Genomic DNA, 20093 nt, shown 5'->3' with positions numbered 1-20093 from the left:
TTCCTTGAAGATGTTGTTCCTGAGAAAATTGATAGAAATATTAGTGAACATAATCATCCTTTAATTAAAAGGTACCGTATATATTTGTGATCAAATCAATAATATTTCTTTACTTAAGAGATTCAGAACATTTGAAAAAATAACAAGATTCTATAAAGGCGTATAGATATTAGTTATTACATTAAAATAACCGCATTATTCGTAGCACATCTGCTAACAATACCAATTCATATTTCATATTGTTGTCATTGTTCGGTAATTAATCGTGGGAGTCCTTTTGAATATTCATTATATATGGAAGTATTTTTTCTTATCTACACTAAGGAAACTCAACAATATATTGTCTCTATTTAAATTCAATTGTTTGAAAATTGTGAGTAATATATGAATTATGAAGGTATGTAAATTTTCATGAAAATGCCCTCGACAATTAATTTTAACGAGGACTGTAGTAGGTAGGTAGGTACCTATCATGTGATATAGTCTACTCAAATTAAATATAATAAGTTGGTAGGAATTTAATATTTATAATTTATATTATGGTTAAACGAATTTTCTATAAGTACCCTTCACTTGATATCGGCAGCGATTTTCGTATCCTGTTTTAAATAATTTCCTTTACCTAATCATGTCATTGTGCCAAATAAACGTGTAAAAGTTAGCATTTAAATATTAAGAAAGCTTTTCATACTTGTAACGAAGTATATCATATTATGTTACATTTACCTAAACACCTAAGTCAGACTAGGGTCTGTTTTTCTAGGCTTGTTATATAAAAGTCTTCCAAATTATGAGCTACTAACTATGCTGCACGGTATCATACGCAGGCAAAACAAGTATTTCTATAGCTTTTGTGGTATACTTGTACACTTCTTGTACCTACATAAGCTACATCACTGTCAAATATCGACAAAATCCGTTCAGTGGTTTTTCATAAAAGAGTAATAAACACATTCCATATGTCCAATTGAAAATCAGTTCTTACAAACTATTTCGTATAAAATTATTAGGTTACCTTATTCAACAAAGCTAAAGACTTGTGTCTGATGAACCTGATTAAATATTCAGAATTAATGACCGTATTAAATCAGTACGCACTACTATCACTTTGTTTATATGCTTAAATTTATACAGAAAAAAGGGAGTGATCCGGCGCAGCCTTACCACTTACCAACACCCGTAGCTTTGGTTGGCTCTCAAAGTTATTCGTATCGTGAACCGTGATAAACGCATGCGTTAGTTCGCTCGGCAGATATTTACGATTATATCATTTCATATAAAAATCTATTTTTCATTTGAATGTTGGATTTACACGATAACAATGAAGCTTTGGATGCTAATATTATGCGGTAAGTACCATTTTAAAATAATTTATTTAGTTATTTATAAAAGTTTCAAAAATGCTTATAATTAATATTTATTAAATAGAATGGGATTTTTTTAATAAGTGGAGTAACTGAAATATGACTTCAATCTTAAAGTCCTTGCAATTAACTATTAATTAAAATTCCGGCAATCAAAATAAAGATATCGATTTCAGTAGTCATGCTACATGGTCTACTAATTACGAATAGTAGCGATCAAAATCTCAGTTTAATTTCAACAAATATTATTCCTTTCTACACTGACCTCAAATAATATAATGGTTTAGGAATTAACAACACAATAAGCCCAAGTCCAATGTCAGATCACGTAATGCAAAAATTAAGATAAGCCGTAGGTACCTAATAATGAAATCTTTTAACCTGCCTGAAAGAAATTAATAGATAAAAATATATTTACTGAACTCCCTATGAAAGTATAAAGTGTTGCTGTTTAATTTAAATAAATTATATTTTGGGCTCAAACACCTTGAGGATTTTCGATTGACAAATCTTTGCAAAAGATATATCACAACTTTATGGAGACTATCAATTATTTAATTTGTTACTATTATTATAACATACCTAATACTTAATTGCAATATCTAATTGTGCCTAACCTTGTACCAGATTTCTTTTTATCGCACACTGCGTCTTGTTTCTTTTTACTCTAAAAAATATAATAACTCGAAACAATTTTTTTTACATGGGTTAATGTATAAATTTAGTTCGGTAAAATTTTTGGTACCAACTAGTTTAATACCAGGAAGGAATACAATATAAGGAATAATATAATTATATTAGTTACCTATTAGTTAAAAGTAAGATTCAAGAATAACATATTAAAACCTTCAAAACTCTACATATGACTGATTTGTAGAGAATCGTAATGAAAAGGTAAATTGGAACTTGAATAAACTCATGATAAGATCTCTTTTCACTCTTTATCGAAGTCGAATTCTTTGATGAGGTGCCAAAAATAATCATAAGGGTTGCTATTATTAAAAAAAATAACTGTTTTCAAAACAAATTCTTCTACAAATTACAAATTTTATGAATTACCAAACCGTATCGATGCACGTATAATCAAAGTTGACCGATCCACTTGCTCTCCGCGCGTATATTACGGCACTCATTACGTTAGATTAACACAATAAAATCGTAACGTTTGATATGTTATCCAATTTGATTAGTGATCATTGTATGTTGAAATAAAATAACTGCATACTTTTACCTGTGTCAATATATTATTATTGATCGTTTTAGATGAACAGTTAATGCGAATAACGCAATGAATTATATAATTCAGGTGATTCGTACATAAGTGTGTAATGTTTATCTACTATATTTTTTATGATTGTTTTTCCACTCTACCTAAGAAACACATACCTACCTAACGACTCTACAGTTACTTGTGATCAGTACTTAATAACCAATTTAAGTACTTTGGATTTTAGTTGTGCAAATGTTTTTATATAACAATTTTAAAGGTACATAATGCGTAATAATTAACAGGCGATGGACATTGATTCAAATGATTGCAGTGGATGTATCGTTAGGCACGCATGCACTTTCACTGATGACAGCAATATGCGACCCCGGCAACCTTCGGCGATGACCATCGACCAGTTTATTACGATGTGCAGTTTGTCGCACGTGGTATATGAAACTTGGATGGGAGAGATGTTGAATATCCATGAATAGTAGAAACATAGAAATTATTTTGTGACAAAATTACATCATATCCCTTATCTATCACACCAGTCGATATTTGAGAAAAAGTCTATAACTAGAATCATTTAGAATGTTTTAATCTAGAACAAATAAAAGTAAATACAATTTAACATGTAAATATCTGAATCACAGTCAGTGCAACTTGCATAAACATTCGGTATGTGCCTTACAACACCCTTCGTGGCTGCGCTAGTTGCATTAATGTTAACGTTTTGAGTAATTTACATCAAGTTCTTCATAAATAAATCCAATTCATATTGATACTCCGGTTTCTAGAATGTAGCTTTTTAAGGGATGTAGTATAATTTTTGGTCATCTTAATTGGAATCTCATGAATTTTATATCCGTTCCAAGTTGTAGGGTGATTGATACTCCTATGGTTATATTGTATATATTTAGTAAGTAATTGGAATTTTATTGGTCATGTGAATAACATAATTACATTTTTGGCATCTACAAACTTAACTTCAAGTTTACCAGTGTTGGAAAAATCGTTCATAAAAAAGTATTATAAAATTTTGTTATGTAAGTACCAACACAATTACTATACACTATTAGATAGGTACTTACACAATCTATATACATACCTATATAAAAGAAAGTCGTGTTAGTTACTCCACTTATAACTCAACCGATTTAGCTGAAAATTGGCAGGGAGGTAGTTTAGAGCCAGGAGAAGGACATAGGATACTAAATATATATATTATATACCACTGTCGAAGCCGGGGCGGACCACTAGTTATGAATAAATAATGTATTATTAGATATTATGTTAAAACAGGCAAGATCAATGTTAATTTAAGGTTCCAAGAATAAAATTTTCTCCAAAAATACATAATTTGCATATTTGATATTAAGTATCTGACAGGAAGCCAGTCTAAATTCGGTAATCGAGAAAGTTTTAATAGTAATTATTATTTTATCATCCGGTATAACATATAACTATGTTAGTGATAGCTTTGCATCTTTTTCTTGGTCTTCCTGCACTCTCACCGACTTCCATAAGACAGCTAAACTCGTTCTAATAGTTTCACTGCTCTTGAAATAAAATATGTAATGTCAATTGCTTATTGCTTCTTGGAAACTTGTGTGTGGAACTCTGAGGTGGAACTAGTAAAAGTCGCTCACCTAATGTCATATTAACTATTTGCCACTAGCTTACACTTGGACTCTACGAAGTTGATAAACATATAAACATATGCTATGAATTGATATTCAATGAAAAAGTCTTTATCACACATAATATGTAGTGTACCTGCCTATTTGTGAATATATTTTTGAAAATAGATTCAGTAGCTGTTGAGAATCTATTAAATAATACAAACTCCTTTTTATCAATTTTGTTATATAAAATGTGTATAAAATATACCTGAATTCTTTGTTGACGTGAAGGTTAAAAAAATATAAGCAAAATAATTTAATTGAATCATTTTATTAAGTTTTTATGCATAACGATTTACGAACATTTTTTCTACTTTAATGTTTGAATATACCTAAGTATAATTGGTGTATAGCCATATTTAATTGTTCAAAGTAAATACTGTGGTCAGAGTGATAAATAATTTACTTCCTGGTCACGTTGCAAGTATTTCAGTCTGAAAGTGAAGGCCAAAAAGCTGATTGTATCTTTGCTAATATAGTTTACTACATTTTTGTGCAACTTAAAGTATTAAAATATTCATAAAAAAATCTATAACTAGTTAATTAGTTACGAATGTTTATGAAAATAAGATTTGTAAATACATTAATAACCTCTTAATTACCACTAAATCTATTGACATATAATATCAAATTTATTTAAAAAGCAATCATTGCAAAAAATATGGCGATTTCTCAACATAAATTTAAGTTACATTATGTACAAGAAGTCCGCAGTTGTCGGTATGTTTATTGGGCACACTAGACTTGGGTTCATAAAAAGCGTGTTATCGCAGACCAAGTTTCAGTTTCCTCTCAATGCTTCGTATTGGCCAGTTTTTGCGGAGTTCATGCATATGCAACAGGCCGCATGTGCAACATAAACAGTTGCTGTCCTCGAATGCACGATGCCTTTTCTGGTTATTACTCTCAATGAAATTTTCACTCATATATCAATTGCGTGAGTAATTAATTGGGTAGGCACATACTGCATATAGTCCGTAATATCCTCGTAGGACCACTTTTATTATTTAATACTCTGTACATTTTTTTTATTCAATAGCGTAACGTAAGATTTGATAAGTAGGTAAATTAGTTATGAGTTGACTGGTTACAAAGAATTTAAATGAGTTATAACAATCTTTCTAGATACTAGATATTATTGATTATGACAAGTTGTTGTCGCAATAACATAATCTAATTGAGAAATCATCTAGGGACATTTGGAATTTCGTATGCTAATTATTATTGCGGAACGTAATTTTTCTACTGATAAACTTTGGTGGGAAAGTAGACAAGATATCTTAAAGTATTTTATATAACAAAATTGATAAAAAGTTGAATAAAGTTTTCAAACAGTTCCTACCAAAGTGTAACTTGTAAGTAGGTAGGTACCTACTAGCTATACTTAGATACCAAAAAGAAGTTCTTAAACATTTCATACGTCTTAACTCTTAAGTATTATTGTCGTGTAAAAATGGCCTTGTAAAGGTTGCTATTATCCGGTTACTTTTATTCTCTAAATATGCAGACTATTGTCCATTTAGCGGGGTAGAAAAGTTTTTAACTATCAGGTTTTTGTTCTACACATAAAACATTTGAATTCTCTTTATAGGCAGCAATCAATTATTATGTACTAGCACAGACTAATAATAATATACTACGTACTAGCTTTCCGCCCGCATTTTCAAAGAAAAAACCGAATAGTTCCTGTTCCCGTGGGATTTTCGGGATAAAACCTATCCAAGTTACCCTCTATATGTGTGCTAAATTTCATTGTAATCGGTTCGGTAGTTTTTTCCTACACACACACACATCCTCACAAACTTTCGCATTTATAATGTTAGAAAGATAGGATAGGTAAGTTCGATAACTTAGGTCTGTAAGTATGTACCTATATACCAAGACCAAAGTACTAGTTTTGATAGAACTTTCTTAGTGTTATATCTTCGATCGAAAGTACCTATGTTATTACAATAATTCTCTCGTCGTAAGATAAGTATTATGTTCTTGAATATAATTGGTTTACACAGGAGTCTTACAACAGTTGTTTTTAAATTGTCTTATTGATTAAAATTAAATTACTTATATCTAGTTGTGTAAATAAAACGAGTAAAGTTGCGTTTACATTTACAATACAATTTAAATGAATTAATGTTTCACAATATTTTCAATCTTATTCACGTTATTGTGCCTATTAGATATATTAATTTATGTATCACGCAATCAAATATGCTTAATAGATTGGAAAAGTTTGTTTTTAAACATCGTTATTTTTATCCAAAAGAGGCAGATGTTTGACCGTTATCTCGCAGTGATGCGATCATAGTTTGCGCACGGCCGCGGCGGCCTAGAAGAAACTCCTATTAGTATTCACTAAATTTGAATTCAACTAAATAAGCGCAGTGCTGAATAGAGAAACATAAAAAAGTATATTCAAATAATACTACGTCCACACCATATTTAAGACAACAAGAATATATTTTATTGTGCTGCGCAGTAGATAGGTAAAGATCGTTTAAATTGTCCTAAACGCGCTAGCGCTCCCACGGTGTACCACAATGTCATGTCAACTGTAGATATTCACCTTGCTTGTGAACAATACGTAGATAACTTAATAATCACACAAAGATAATAAGCATTCTATGCGACTAGAGGCATTTAATTCTTGTATAGAGAAGTTAAATATCATTCTACGGTATAATTGATATCAAATAACTTATCAATTACATATTATACATAAAATACCACACAGTACACAGTACAATAGTGTCAATACAGAGCTTCAATAATGAAGTTATAACTTTTATAGTGCTTTTAAATAGAAAGATGTGAAATTACAACATTACCTTTCACATTTTATATTTATGTAGAATTTGGAGCTATCAGCTAATTATAGAGTGTGAAGAATATTCTTATTAGTTCTGCCTGCATATACTTATAGGAGATTTATCACATTATGAAATATGCTACCGACGTAGTATTGCATGAACTAGGTATTCACTACTCTATCAAGATATTTTGTATAATACTTAATACAAATGTAACACCTAATTTAAAAATATAAAGATTGGGTTTTAAACTTCAATCAATATTATAATTTGCTAGCTCCGGCAGCGGCTTCGCCTGCACATAAATTATAGGTACCTATAGCAAATTTAGCCTCCTGGAATTAGGTACTTACAGTAAATATCCAATAGACATAGAGTAAGAATTTTTGAAATTGGTCCAGTATTTACTGATATTGACAAGCCAACGAACAAACTCTGCCGCTTTGTATTAATAAGTAGGTATAGATTACCTCTGTGGATTACCTACATTCATAACTCTCATCTTTGGATTCAATTGAACAAAATTTCATAAAAAATCCGCCTTTAAAATTGATATTCACCATGTATAAATAAACTTCTATTTTTAGTATTAACCAAAAATAGTTGTGTCATGGACCTCTGTAGTGGACTAAACTAGTTAGTCTCATGTAATGTGTATCAGATAAAGGCAGAACGGACATTTTCTCGGCGACAGTCACGCTGACCCACTTGCCGGTTGCAACAGCGCCACCAAGCTTGACGACAGCTTGCCGCTCTCCTGGGTCCCTCCCTTGACAATTATTTACTACTGTTGTTAAATTCTAGGCGATAAATTGCCACGATTACATACTTCACCTTGTTTACGTATCTGTAATTAAAAATATATAATATAGTTGTTACATAAGGCGTAAGTAACTCGAATAATGCGTACCTATGTTTATATTTAAGTACATAACTACATTTTTCCGAGGTGTAATGGGATACCTATTTAATTAATTATATATACCAATGTTTCCCGTCTCGCTGTGTTGATGCTCTCCAGCTGCAACAACTGATTTTATTAAAAGTTGCTATGAGTTTCTTATTCATATGAAAACATTTTATAAAATTATTTATTAAGATACAGAGGGCCTAATACTTCTATCTTGATCTCTCTCAGATAAAATCTATGCCCGATTTCATATGACTTATAATAAACAATAATAAAGAAAGTATCCATTCTTTCACATGTTATTGTTTATATGTCTTACGCAGCTTGAAGATAATTATTATATTACTGCAGTACTAGGAAAGTCTCATGGATCAAACTTACCAATACGTTAGCGCGTTAATGTTATGCATGCGAAATTTCACGATAAAACGATTTGATGCTTCAAGAATTCTATCGATTCTATTGTAAACAAATACGCTGTTGCAATGTATATGCAAATATCAGAATTTTGGAGGTTAATAACTGTGTACAAAGTACTTATAAAAAAGAATAGCGTTTCATCATGACAATGAATAACGATGAAGAAACAGTAGCCTATATGTAGTTTAATTATAGACTATTTGCAACTATCAATTAATTATATTGTAGGCATTGTTAAAATGATGCGTGAAGGTCAAATTAACCCAAATAAGAAATGGCCAGTGCGATAAGGCTATGATGAACCAACAAGTGTACTAACTTACTTTAAATTACAGGATTTTACAGCAGATATGAATTGCTATTTATTCATGGTATCTATTATTTAATAAGAGTCTAGACTTGACGCTCAGGCATTCTTCTAATAAAGTGGAAAACCTTCACGATCGTTGTTTTAGGAAATATAGAGCATTTTATCCAATTTATATTAAAGTTATATTTTATGATTACAATGATGAGATGGACATAAATCGTTATTGTTAATCGTTCTCTCTATTGCTAAATGTACCTATTTAAAATGGTAAATAACTTATTGAAACACATTTATTGAATGTAAAATATTAGGTACTTGTCGCGGAAGAATTCCAACCAATACCCGCGGCCCGGCTCGACGGAACACAGTGGGGTTTTAATCGGTAAGAATCCGACATAACCGACGCGACGGCTCCTTCCCCGGGGACAGTGGGTATCTTTGGAAGATTTCCCCACTATAAAAAAAGGCTTAATTTTTTGAGGGTCATATTATGCTACTGAAGCACAGACTTATCAGATAAGGGGATTAGTTCCCATTGCGTAGAGTTATGATACTAATAACATTATTGAAGATACGTAAACGTAACTACCTACATATTGTTATGTGTGTAGGTTTTGACTTTTGTTATTGACTTTAAATATCAAATATGTAATAGGTACTTATAGGTACTAGCCCAGACCGCTTATTAAATGATTCTTAGAATAGGTGTAATGTGCTTCTATTTGCTTTATATAAATAAATTATTATCAACACATACATAGACCGTACATAATATAAGCGTAAAACTTCCTTGACCCAGTTAAAATTTGTTGCAATGTTTAGAATTTAAAAATCTCTGTATATTAACTTTTTTTGTGAAATATGTCCATTAATAATAATTAAGCTATTACAAAAACTAGAAGGTTGTCAATTTAATGGAGTTAATAATGTATCGGTTTCATCTTCGATTTTTTTTCGCAAGGACGAAAACTATTTACATCAAACGAACATAGAGTTAGAGCTAGAGCAAGAGCATGCTTTCGTGATCTTTTGGTGTAAACGAAAACTCGTATTCAGTGTTGTTCAGCATTAGAACATTGCATAGAATCTTTTAATCGAAAGCATTAAGAACAGCGAAAGAATGCTCAACTCCGATTTACATTAAAATAATTTGACATAGTGGGGTTAGAATGATGAATCGCTCGTTTGATGTAAATGCACTCGGTGGGAATGCGACATGAGCCACAGCTTCTTCCCCGTATAGAGACGTCGCATGGGTATCTATGCAATATCTTCTTAAACATTCCGAAGTTGAAGTCCCGTGTCCCCTAGTGCAGTATGGGGCAGATGCATTAACCATACATCTGTTTCACTGATCGATTTTAGAGACACGTAGCCTTCTGCGTCCTGCCAAACCGGGACATTTATTTTAACATTCCGAAAATATTCATCAAGTCCAAAGCAAGCACTGCAATACTTACGTATACTTACTTGTGTCCTAACTTCTGCAAAAAATCTTTAGTATATACTTAACTACTATAATATATTTAAATTACATTTTCTAATTAGTCATTGAAATATTCTAACTTTTTTTAAAATATTCACTTGGTAACCAGTTTTTTTATTGTAATTAAAAGGGAACGTTAGATTAAGAATCACCTTGGTAGGGAGGGACCTAGATAGGTAGCTAGGTAATGTCCTTAATAATATCGATTCGTAAAAAACCTTCCAATATTTCTTAAGTCGTATTTTTCTATTAAATTGATTTATATTAATTGAACTCTGCTACACAAGTCGTTGTACATGAAATATGTATCTTTATTAGAATTTTAAATTGACTTGCAACTTTCAATGAATGCCATATAAGCGGATATTAGGTATTTAGGTACGTATTTGTGAGGACCGAGCCATTTGTGGATGAACAGCAAGTTGAACATTAATTTGATTGTAGGTCGTTAAGTAAATTATGAAATTAACATTCACGACAATTTTTTTCTTGTAAAACTAGCTCCCACTTGCAGCTTCGCGCACCTGTATGTCAAAAATTAGGTACTATCTACTTACCTACACTCATTGTATTTTACTCCTTAAATTTTAATATTTTTTGAAGAGTTTGTTTGTGTGTTTATTTGAACGCGCTAATCTCAAGAACTACTGGACTGATTTGAAATAATCTTTCAGTGTCATAGCCAATTTATCGAGGAAGGCTATACATCATTACGCTAAGTCTAACAGGAGCAGAGCCACGCGGGGAAACCTCGAAGCGCAGCTAGTGTATAATAAGAAGAGATAATGACGTCTTTTCTTTTGTAGGCAGGAACGCATATAGGTATAATTACGAAAATAGCTTAGTGGTTTTAGGAAACATTTGTATGCGTAAGTTTAGCAAACGCCAAAGTGTGAAGTGAATTACATTTCTCTATCGGGCCAATAACAAATGTACATGTAAATTGTGTGGAGAAAGGCTATGATACTATAAACACTGCATACTAAGGTTGCGACAGTCGATGCCAGACCATTGCAAATCTCGAGGTTATCTTTGAGCTTTCGAAAGTCAATGTAAGATATAGAGCACGGGTGTCCCTAGCCAGGACTTCAGTTATTTGCTCAACTGGTATTAGTCATTGCTACTCATTTGTTACTAGATATACAACTATATTTCGTAATTGTTGTATAAAACAAGCGAGTGGATAGCATAATAATGTATGTTACGCTCGCAGTTTTACACCTTGTAGGTATTACCTACACGGTGTTAAAGGAGGTTTCATTGTTCACGTTCTGAGATCATAAGCAATAGCTGGATATTTTCATGGCAGGAAATGCATATTACCGCCTCTGTAAAAGCTGTCAATGAATTAAATTAGGTTTTTAATAAGAATGAGGGCACTCACACCACTCTTAGGGCCTTTATCAAAATTTGTGTCTGAATGAATTAATTATTTTTATATTTAATCTTTTTCGTAATGATTGTAGATACCTATTCATACCATGATGAGGTAATTGTATAGGTATGTAATTATTACTGACACCAATAGTAACATATCTTAGTTACGTAACAAAATCCAGTGATGGACTTCAATTTTTTTTAGTCGAATCATAACATTTCGGATACATGATAATCTTATTCGTGACCGTTTAAGCGTGGCCATACAATCTCATCTAATCAGTAAACACGATGCTTATGCAACCACTTTTGGCGTCACTTGGTGGACGTGTTTCGCTTTCACTGTAATGACTGCTTTCTATAATTTGGGTGAATCTGAGCGACGATCACGTTTTATGACACTAAACGACCTATACCGCTACTACTCTGAATGTGACAAGCATTGGCTTCAACCGAGCACTGTATAATTTAGGCAGGTGTGAGGTGGGTGTATAATAATAGCCGCGAATCTTATTGTCTCACATAATCTTGGAAGTTAAATCTTTGTTATCCGATGAAAATAGATAGAGTTAGATATAAATTATCTCTAGGTACATTGATTTTAAAATTCATATAGGTTGATAGAATATATGTACTTAAGTATTTCATTAGCATGCACAGGTAAAGTATCTAAATGTAGTTCGGTTGTTTTTATAACATAAAATTGTAATTTATTCATGTGCTTGCGAGTACTATGTTTAAATTTAATTGAATAAAAGTACAAACAGATGTCGTATTGTATTTTTAAGGATAAGCTAACTTAAAATCTACACTAATATTATAAAGAGGAAAACTTTGTTTGTTTGTTTGTTTGATTGTAATGAATAGGCTCATAAACTACTGGACCGATTTTAAAAATTCTTTCACCATTCGAAAGCTACATTATCCACGAGTAACATAGACTAGGTTTTATCCCGGAAATCCCACAGGAACGGGAACTATGCGGGTTTTTCTTTGAAAACGCGGGCGAAGCCGCAGGCGGAAAGCTAGTTAAGTATAAAAAAAGATTGGAAATATAAAAAACGTTATAACGCAATGTTAAGATAATTTAAAATAAGTATTTAAAAGAAATAATATTGTAACTAGTTACATAGTTTTATTTTAAATAGCTTTCTTCGTCTAAACGCTTAAGAAATTCATAACTTTCTAGCAACTAAGAATACATTAGAAATGCATTATGAGATGGATATATTATTATTGAATTTTTGCAATAGGTTACAAATTAAAATGTAGGTATAAATAATATGAATATAAGCAAAGGGCTTTAGCGTGTTCTAAAAAGGAATCTACATAGGTACCGTACATAATTTTTTAACAATAAGATTTTTCCAATAAATACTAGACTTAAATTATTAATGGTTTCGATCTAAAGCTCAGTATCGTGAGTAGTTGGAAGACAATAAACATCTATTTGTTCGTAATATAGCGAGATTAACCACATTTGAATACCGTGGGTCTAATAAGACATTTACAGTGGGCACGATATTACAAGTTCCTAGAAAACAACAAATAATAATAATATAAATTTAATCAAACCATTAACAGCTTTAAAAAGGCATTAAAGCAATAATTAACATTTTGGGTTCATTGGTACCTATATCACTCACTATACACTTTTAATAATTTATACATAATAACATGTGACTTATCAAATGGATGAAATTATAATTGATATAATGATACATAATATGAATTAATTTTGATAATGTGATGAATTATTTCAAGTTTTTATGTAACAACATTCGATAAGACCTTGCAAATAAACCGACAAAAGCTTTCAATTCCGCCATTCACAACCAAAATATTTTGATAGGTATAATCATATTTGGTTTGTGATATTATCTATGCGATCATGTATAAAATATATTGACGATTAGATTATATTTTTTTTTATTAATTGAAAATGATGTTATAAATAAGATAATATGCGCTGCACGTTGGCAGTTTAGGGTTTTGAAAATTTATTAAGCTTTATGTACTTACATTATATATGTAGATAATTGAGCTTCCTAATTATCTCGATGCTTCCTAATAACTAAATTTTATAAATGAATACGAGCAGCCTGATTTCGACCGGAATTTAAATAATTATAGCTTCTAGCATTCAGGGCTCATGAACCTACATATCCAACTGTGAAATAATTTTTGAAATCGGTCCGGTAGTTCTTGAGATTCAAACAAAAGCTAATGTATGTACTAGGTTAAGTGCATGATATAATCTACAAGAAAATGTTTCATTTTTCAAGATATTTTTTGATTCAAGGCCTTGCATAAAATTTGATACTTTCAGTTAGTTAGGTACCTACATCCTTTTCTATTCGGCATTTTGTATTTAGTATATGTATAAGTAGGTATAATAGTGCTTCAAAATTGAAAACTTATTATTTTTTAAGTATCTTACAGGTAACTAATTAGGTAGGTGTATTGTTATTGTCATTAATGTGTTCAGAAAACGGATCTGGTCCAGTCACTTCTTCAGTGACCAATAAAATATAACAAGCTAACGTTCTACATCCGTTCACGGTTCAGCAAGTAAATAATATGTTTAAATTTCAGAGTTAAAGACGGGGTAGATGTTTAAAAAGTTAATAAAGGCATAAAATAGATGTGCGCAGCTTTCTAAATTGTATGACTATGAATTATTTATATAGCTAGATATTATTTCATACAATTCTTGATTAGTTCATTATTTTCTATTGTTAGATCTATTAACCCAGTTTACGGTTAAATTCGTTTGATACGTCTTGCAAGCGCAGCTGCCGATGATTTATAAAACCTTTGTCTAATGGTCACTGTTGGGCTCATTGTGTACAATTTAACTATACAGGTACAATTTTTAAATATGTATTCATCCACTCTATTTATATTGTACTAGCTTTTAACCCACGTAGTCAAAGGAAAAGACAAACCCAGGATTTTACCCGCATTATAGGTACCTATAGGTACGTTTCCATGGACTTTCCGGGATAAAAACAAACGCAAAGTCCTCTCTCGTGTTTCTACCATCTTGACAACATTTGCTTGTTTAACAGTTAAATACATACTTACATTTCGGTACAATTATAATTTTCCTGGCTGTGGGTCCTCCGCCTAAATCTTGGAGCATAATATTTGTATGCATGTTGGTTAGAGTTTTTCTGAATAAATAATACTACTACTTATAGGTGCAAAGGTGTACGCAAATATTATATAATACCTATGCAGGTGATATTGAAAATATGTTTAACAAGGATATAAATATTTTTATGAATTTAATAAGGAAATAGTTTGAACTTAAAGCTTTGACCTAACTACTTGACATTTCTATCTTATAAATAGGTATTCTCTTAGGAAACTGTAAGGTACCGTTTCTAGATGATAACATAACATTTTTATCCATGGAAAGAAAAATAAAACAACGCACTGTGAAGGAGAAGGTTATTAAATGTAGGGCAAAAACTAAAAGGCCTTCTTACAACAGTACCAAATTATCGGCCTCATTGTTTGTTTGTCTTATGTCTTCAACATTCTTGTACGGATACTTGTATATTTTAAAATTATTGCTTCTAAAATTTTATTCATAACTAGCTTTGCCCCGCGGTTTTACCTGCGTTGCTCCGCTCCTGTTGGTCTTAGCGTGATGATATATAGGCCTTCCTCGATAAATCCGGGCTATTTAACACTGAAAGAATTTTTAAAATCCACAGTATTTCCTGAGATTAGCGCATTCAAACAAACAATCTCTTTAGCTTTATAATATTTTTGCTCCTAAAACCTGGTATAAATATGTTACATTTGTTTTAGTTTTTGTACACGGTACAACATGTTTAGTCGTAGGTGAACATTTACAACATTTAAACTTATTAGGCACAGGCAATAAGAAAGTCACTTAGCTCTTTGTCATTTAGTTAATAGACATAAAATAAAATGACCACCAATTTTTTTTTAAATTCGCATTTGTTACTGTACGTACATATACGGTCTACATTTATTTTTATCATTGCACAAGAATTGTATTATTATACTTTTTTGTTTCAGTCATCCCCAATATAACATCAATCACAATTTCATCAAATGGAAACAGTCCCGAAACTAAAATGATAAGTCACATGGAAATAGAAACACTCAATGATTTAAAAATGATGACACCCAGATCAGACTACTCAACAACTAGTAAATATAAAGCAACTAGAGACTTAGAGAAAATAAATTCTACTAAAATTGGGATCAACGAAAGATATCGGAGATTAATTCCGTACATGACATTTTATTATGCGAATGATATTGCCACACCAGCTACCAGGCAAGAAGAAGCAAAATCTGTAGAAGTAGAAAAGGCACATATTATAGAGACGGGTAATATAACACCGAATCAAAGAGACGAGAGAGTTATTCATACATTTAGCAGACATAAAAATATTCCAAGATATCATGGTAATCGGTTGACGCAACATAATATTGCCTCAGCCAATCCCACTAAACTGTATTTAAAAGAAATACTTCCCGCATTTTATCAGCCGGCCCACAAACCTAATTCTAATTATAATCCCGTGCCAATAGGCTTTAATGTCCAAGGGGAACGTGATTATGATAGATATATCAAGCCAAATAAACCTTCAATAAGTGTTCCATTTGCGCAACCAACAAGAAAGCCATATTTGAACGTGCACCAAAACGAGGACGCAAACATACAATATTACTTGTTGGAAAAAGAGGAGGCTACGAAATATAAGCTAGTCCCCTACGAGCAAACGCCTCCAATAAAATACCTTAATCAACCAGACGAAGTTGAACTTAATAGACAACAATATCATCCAGTTGTTATTCAAAAGGAATCTGTTTATATAAAACCCAAACCAACTCAACCTCAATATAATTATCAGAACTATAATAATCAGCAGTATAAGACAAGAAGACCTCCGACAACAATATCTGAAATGTATTACGAAAAACAAACACCAGTTGTACCTTTAGCAGAGCCCGTAATTGAAGGTGGATTTAGACCAATATTATCTTCGCAAATACATGCCACCGAAAGTCCCCATTTAACACCACAGCCCTATCATGAACGAGTACCTGAATTTGATGAAATTTCAGAAGAAATCCCTAACAGAAAACCTAATTATCAATACGTTTTAGAAGAACCCTCTTATATATCTAAACCTACCCACAATGAGAAAACAAATACTGTGAGCTTAGCGGAACTTCTTAATTCTTTGCAGATAAATAAATCTATACCTAAGCCAATAACAAAAGATAATGTCAGTGCATCAATAGCCACATTACTCCAAGTTTTAAACACGTTAAAAGCGCAACAAAATGTAGTTGAAGCACCAGTTCTCAGTACTCCGAAAGCTTTTGAGGCTCCAGAAGTAACTACACCATCACCGCCAACACCACCTACTTTAGACTCACCACACAGCGTGGAATTTAATGAAGAACCTTACTTAGCTCCTGTTAATACACCATCTCAACATTTAGATGGTGAGTACATTCGTCAAATAGATTAATTTAAATTGAAAACAAATCTTTATATATAAAAATGAATCGCAAAATGTGTTGGTAAGCGCATAACTCGAGAACGGCTGAACCGATTTCGATAATTCTTTTTTTATTATATTCCTTGAAGTACGAGGATGGTTTTTATGTAGAGAAAACGTAAACATGTACCACGGGCGAAGCCGGGGCGGACCGCTAGTATGTAATAAAAATAAAGATAGGTATTGTAGGTATCTGAATTTTTTTCAGTTATTGGGTTTCTTTTAATTATAGATTTTAATTGTTTTCTGGCTTATCATATTTTCAATGTCGTTATTCAATATGCTCGTATGTTTTTCAGATTATTCATCCGGTGGAAGCAGTCAACAATTTCCACTTCAAATACACTCTGATGATGAAGGCGGTACACCAGGTCGACCAGGTATAGATTATCCAATCTTGACCGTCATTCCACCCACAAAATTTGACTGTAAAACGCAACGCTACAAAGGTTTTTTTGCCGATCCTGAAACGCGGTGCCAAGTAAGTTTTTTTATACTTTTATTGACATTATTTGTTATCTTTTATTATTACCTTAGTATCTTGTTGGGGCTATACTATAACTTTTATTTGTTTATTCAGGTATGGCACTATTGCGATTTAAACGGCGGTCAAGCATCGTTTTTGTGCCCCAATGGCACAATATTCTCACAGGCGGCTTTAACGTGTGACTGGTGGTTCAATGTGCGATGCGCCTCTACAGCTCAACTCTATGTTCTAAATGAGAGCCTCTACAAGTTCATATTGCCGCATTCTCCAAAATTCCCTGAAGACTACAGTGGTCCATTAGTTGACAAGTAAGTAATCCTAACGATTATCTATTAAAAAAAATAGTATAGTATAAAAAATAGCTTAACTATATGTTTTAAGTAAAACTTCACAAAATAGGTGTGACATACTATAATAATTATTGTATATTCACTCATTAATGTTTCGCTTGTTTCTTTTTACAGATATCTGACCTTAAAATTTAAAGAAATGGAAGAGCAATTTAAGAAAAACAAAAATAAAAGTAAAATGGCATCAGAAAAGATGGATAATGAAGATACAAGTGAAAAGATTCTTGAAGCGAATAGTGCAGAGGACAAGGGAAGCTATGATGATGGAAGATCAATAAGCAACGCAGGTGTTATTGTTGAATCTGCTGGTGCCAGCGGCAATGTTGAAAGACTACACGAGTGAAAGGACGTTTGCATACATGTTAAATTAAAACATAAGGACATTTGTTTTTTTGTAAAAAATACCTGTTACAAGATATTCATAATCCTAAGTCAACTGTGATAGTTTTAGTTATGAACTATTTATAAATAGCTCTATTGATCAAATGTCATTTCTAAGTTGTTTGAAGAGTGTACAGAATGAAACTTTATTTTATAGGAATTAAACTTGCCATATTTCGCCATGTTTAATTCGAATGATTAAGTTAGATGTAAGATTATCTTGTGTATTATACTGTGAAATTATATTCTTGAGGCCAGAATCGTAGAAATTTTTAATTAATATGTATTACCTTGATATGTTTGTATTTTAGAATGTGTTAATGATGCATTCCTATTTATTTCCAATTAAGCTGTGAGTGGTGTGCAATATGACTAAATAAGTGTTAAGTATATTTGTAAACTATCAATTGAATACTTTGATATTTTTAATTGGTGCAATAAATTGCTAATTGTCTGTTTTTTTTTGTTTCATTAAATTTTATCCATAATAATAAAACACCTTTCCAGATCTTACATTTAATGAACTATTTACAAAGTGCAATTGGTTGACTTATGACTACTTTTAGCAACTGGAACATACAGAAACATCGAATACTTGAATATTTATTATGAACATAACAATACACATGAGAGAATAAAATAAAATATGTCGACTAATTTGTTCTATGAAACCTTTGATTAACTACATTCTTAGATTGGGACTCAACATGGATAAACACTTATTAAGTATTAAGAAGATTAAATCTGACTATATGGATGTATTTATATTAAATTGTAATATCAGAATAAATTATTGAGATCCTAGAAAGGTTTTATACACGAATGATTAAGCACGTGGCTACGCACTTGTATTTCTATACATACAGATACATTTATGAACGACATTGGACCGTTATAAGCTAATACATAAACACCTAATATAATGCAATTTTTGCAGATAATAGTTTTACAAAAATATAATTTGGAATAATATCTTAAGAAATTTGTAAAATAGCTCCTTTATTTTTCAAGGTGATAGACACATTGAGTTTTAACATCATCGTTGGAGCAAACATATTTTTAGTATACGTACAATAATTTTGATTCGTAATTTACCTAATTATTTACAGTCCATACTCCTCAGTTTACGTCAATCACAAGTTGTTGCCATTCAGTCTTAGCGTTTCATTCCCCACTCAATTTTTGGCCAATAAACTGTTTATGGATCTTAAAATGCTTCAAACATTCGTATTACAGAATTAATACACATTTAACATCGACACATCTGTACAAAATTATTATTAAACACTAAAATCATGCCTATCATACAGCGGATAATTTTTTTTATTGTTATGGTTACGTTATATGTATTATGTAAGCAAAGGAACGAAGAATGTCTTGTGCTATTGTTAGGTATATATACTTATAAATTGTATTTACACATAATAGATATTTCTTTCAATAAAGCATTACATTTACACATAGACTAGATTTCTCAAAATTGGAGTAACTACATATAATTAAATAATATTTAAAATTTTCGTAGCGAAAAAAAACTGTAACTTATCATTCACAGCTGACATCCAACCGGTAGAATCTTCGCAATTCGTCATAAATTACCCTGTTAGTACAACATACATAACTACAGAACAATAAATACGGCACGAAAACGTGCGATAAACGCTACGTAACAAATACACCATCAAAACGACGGCACACTAAGGAGAAACGTCGAGAGCAAGGTAGGAGTCGGGTGGCGTCCGTTTCGCTTA

The 20093-nt window shown here is 31.6% G+C and overlaps 1 protein-coding gene across 1 annotated transcript; it reads left to right on the top strand.

Moving 5' to 3' along the window:
* Window positions 1–1177: 1177 nt before the first annotated feature.
* Window positions 1178–18798, top strand: LOC149908431 (uncharacterized). Its single transcript, XM_090101890.1, has 5 exons — window positions 1178–1349; window positions 15623–17068; window positions 17424–17605; window positions 17705–17919; window positions 18076–18798. Exons 1-5 carry the CDS (start codon window positions 1322–1324, stop codon window positions 18302–18304), a joined length of 2100 nt encoding a protein of 699 aa, XP_089958016.1. The 5' UTR covers window positions 1178–1321; the 3' UTR covers window positions 18305–18798.
* Window positions 18799–20093: the final 1295 nt, after the last annotated feature.

This window comes from Colias eurytheme, chromosome 5 (assembly GCF_061535395.1).
Source record: "Colias eurytheme isolate Ceu_HAF_F1 chromosome 5, ilColEury1 Martin Lab GWU primary, whole genome shotgun sequence".
NCBI lineage: Eukaryota > Metazoa > Arthropoda > Insecta > Lepidoptera > Pieridae > Colias > Colias eurytheme.
Note: the sequence above shows the minus strand (reverse complement) of the source record. Positions and strands in the feature narration are given on the sequence as shown.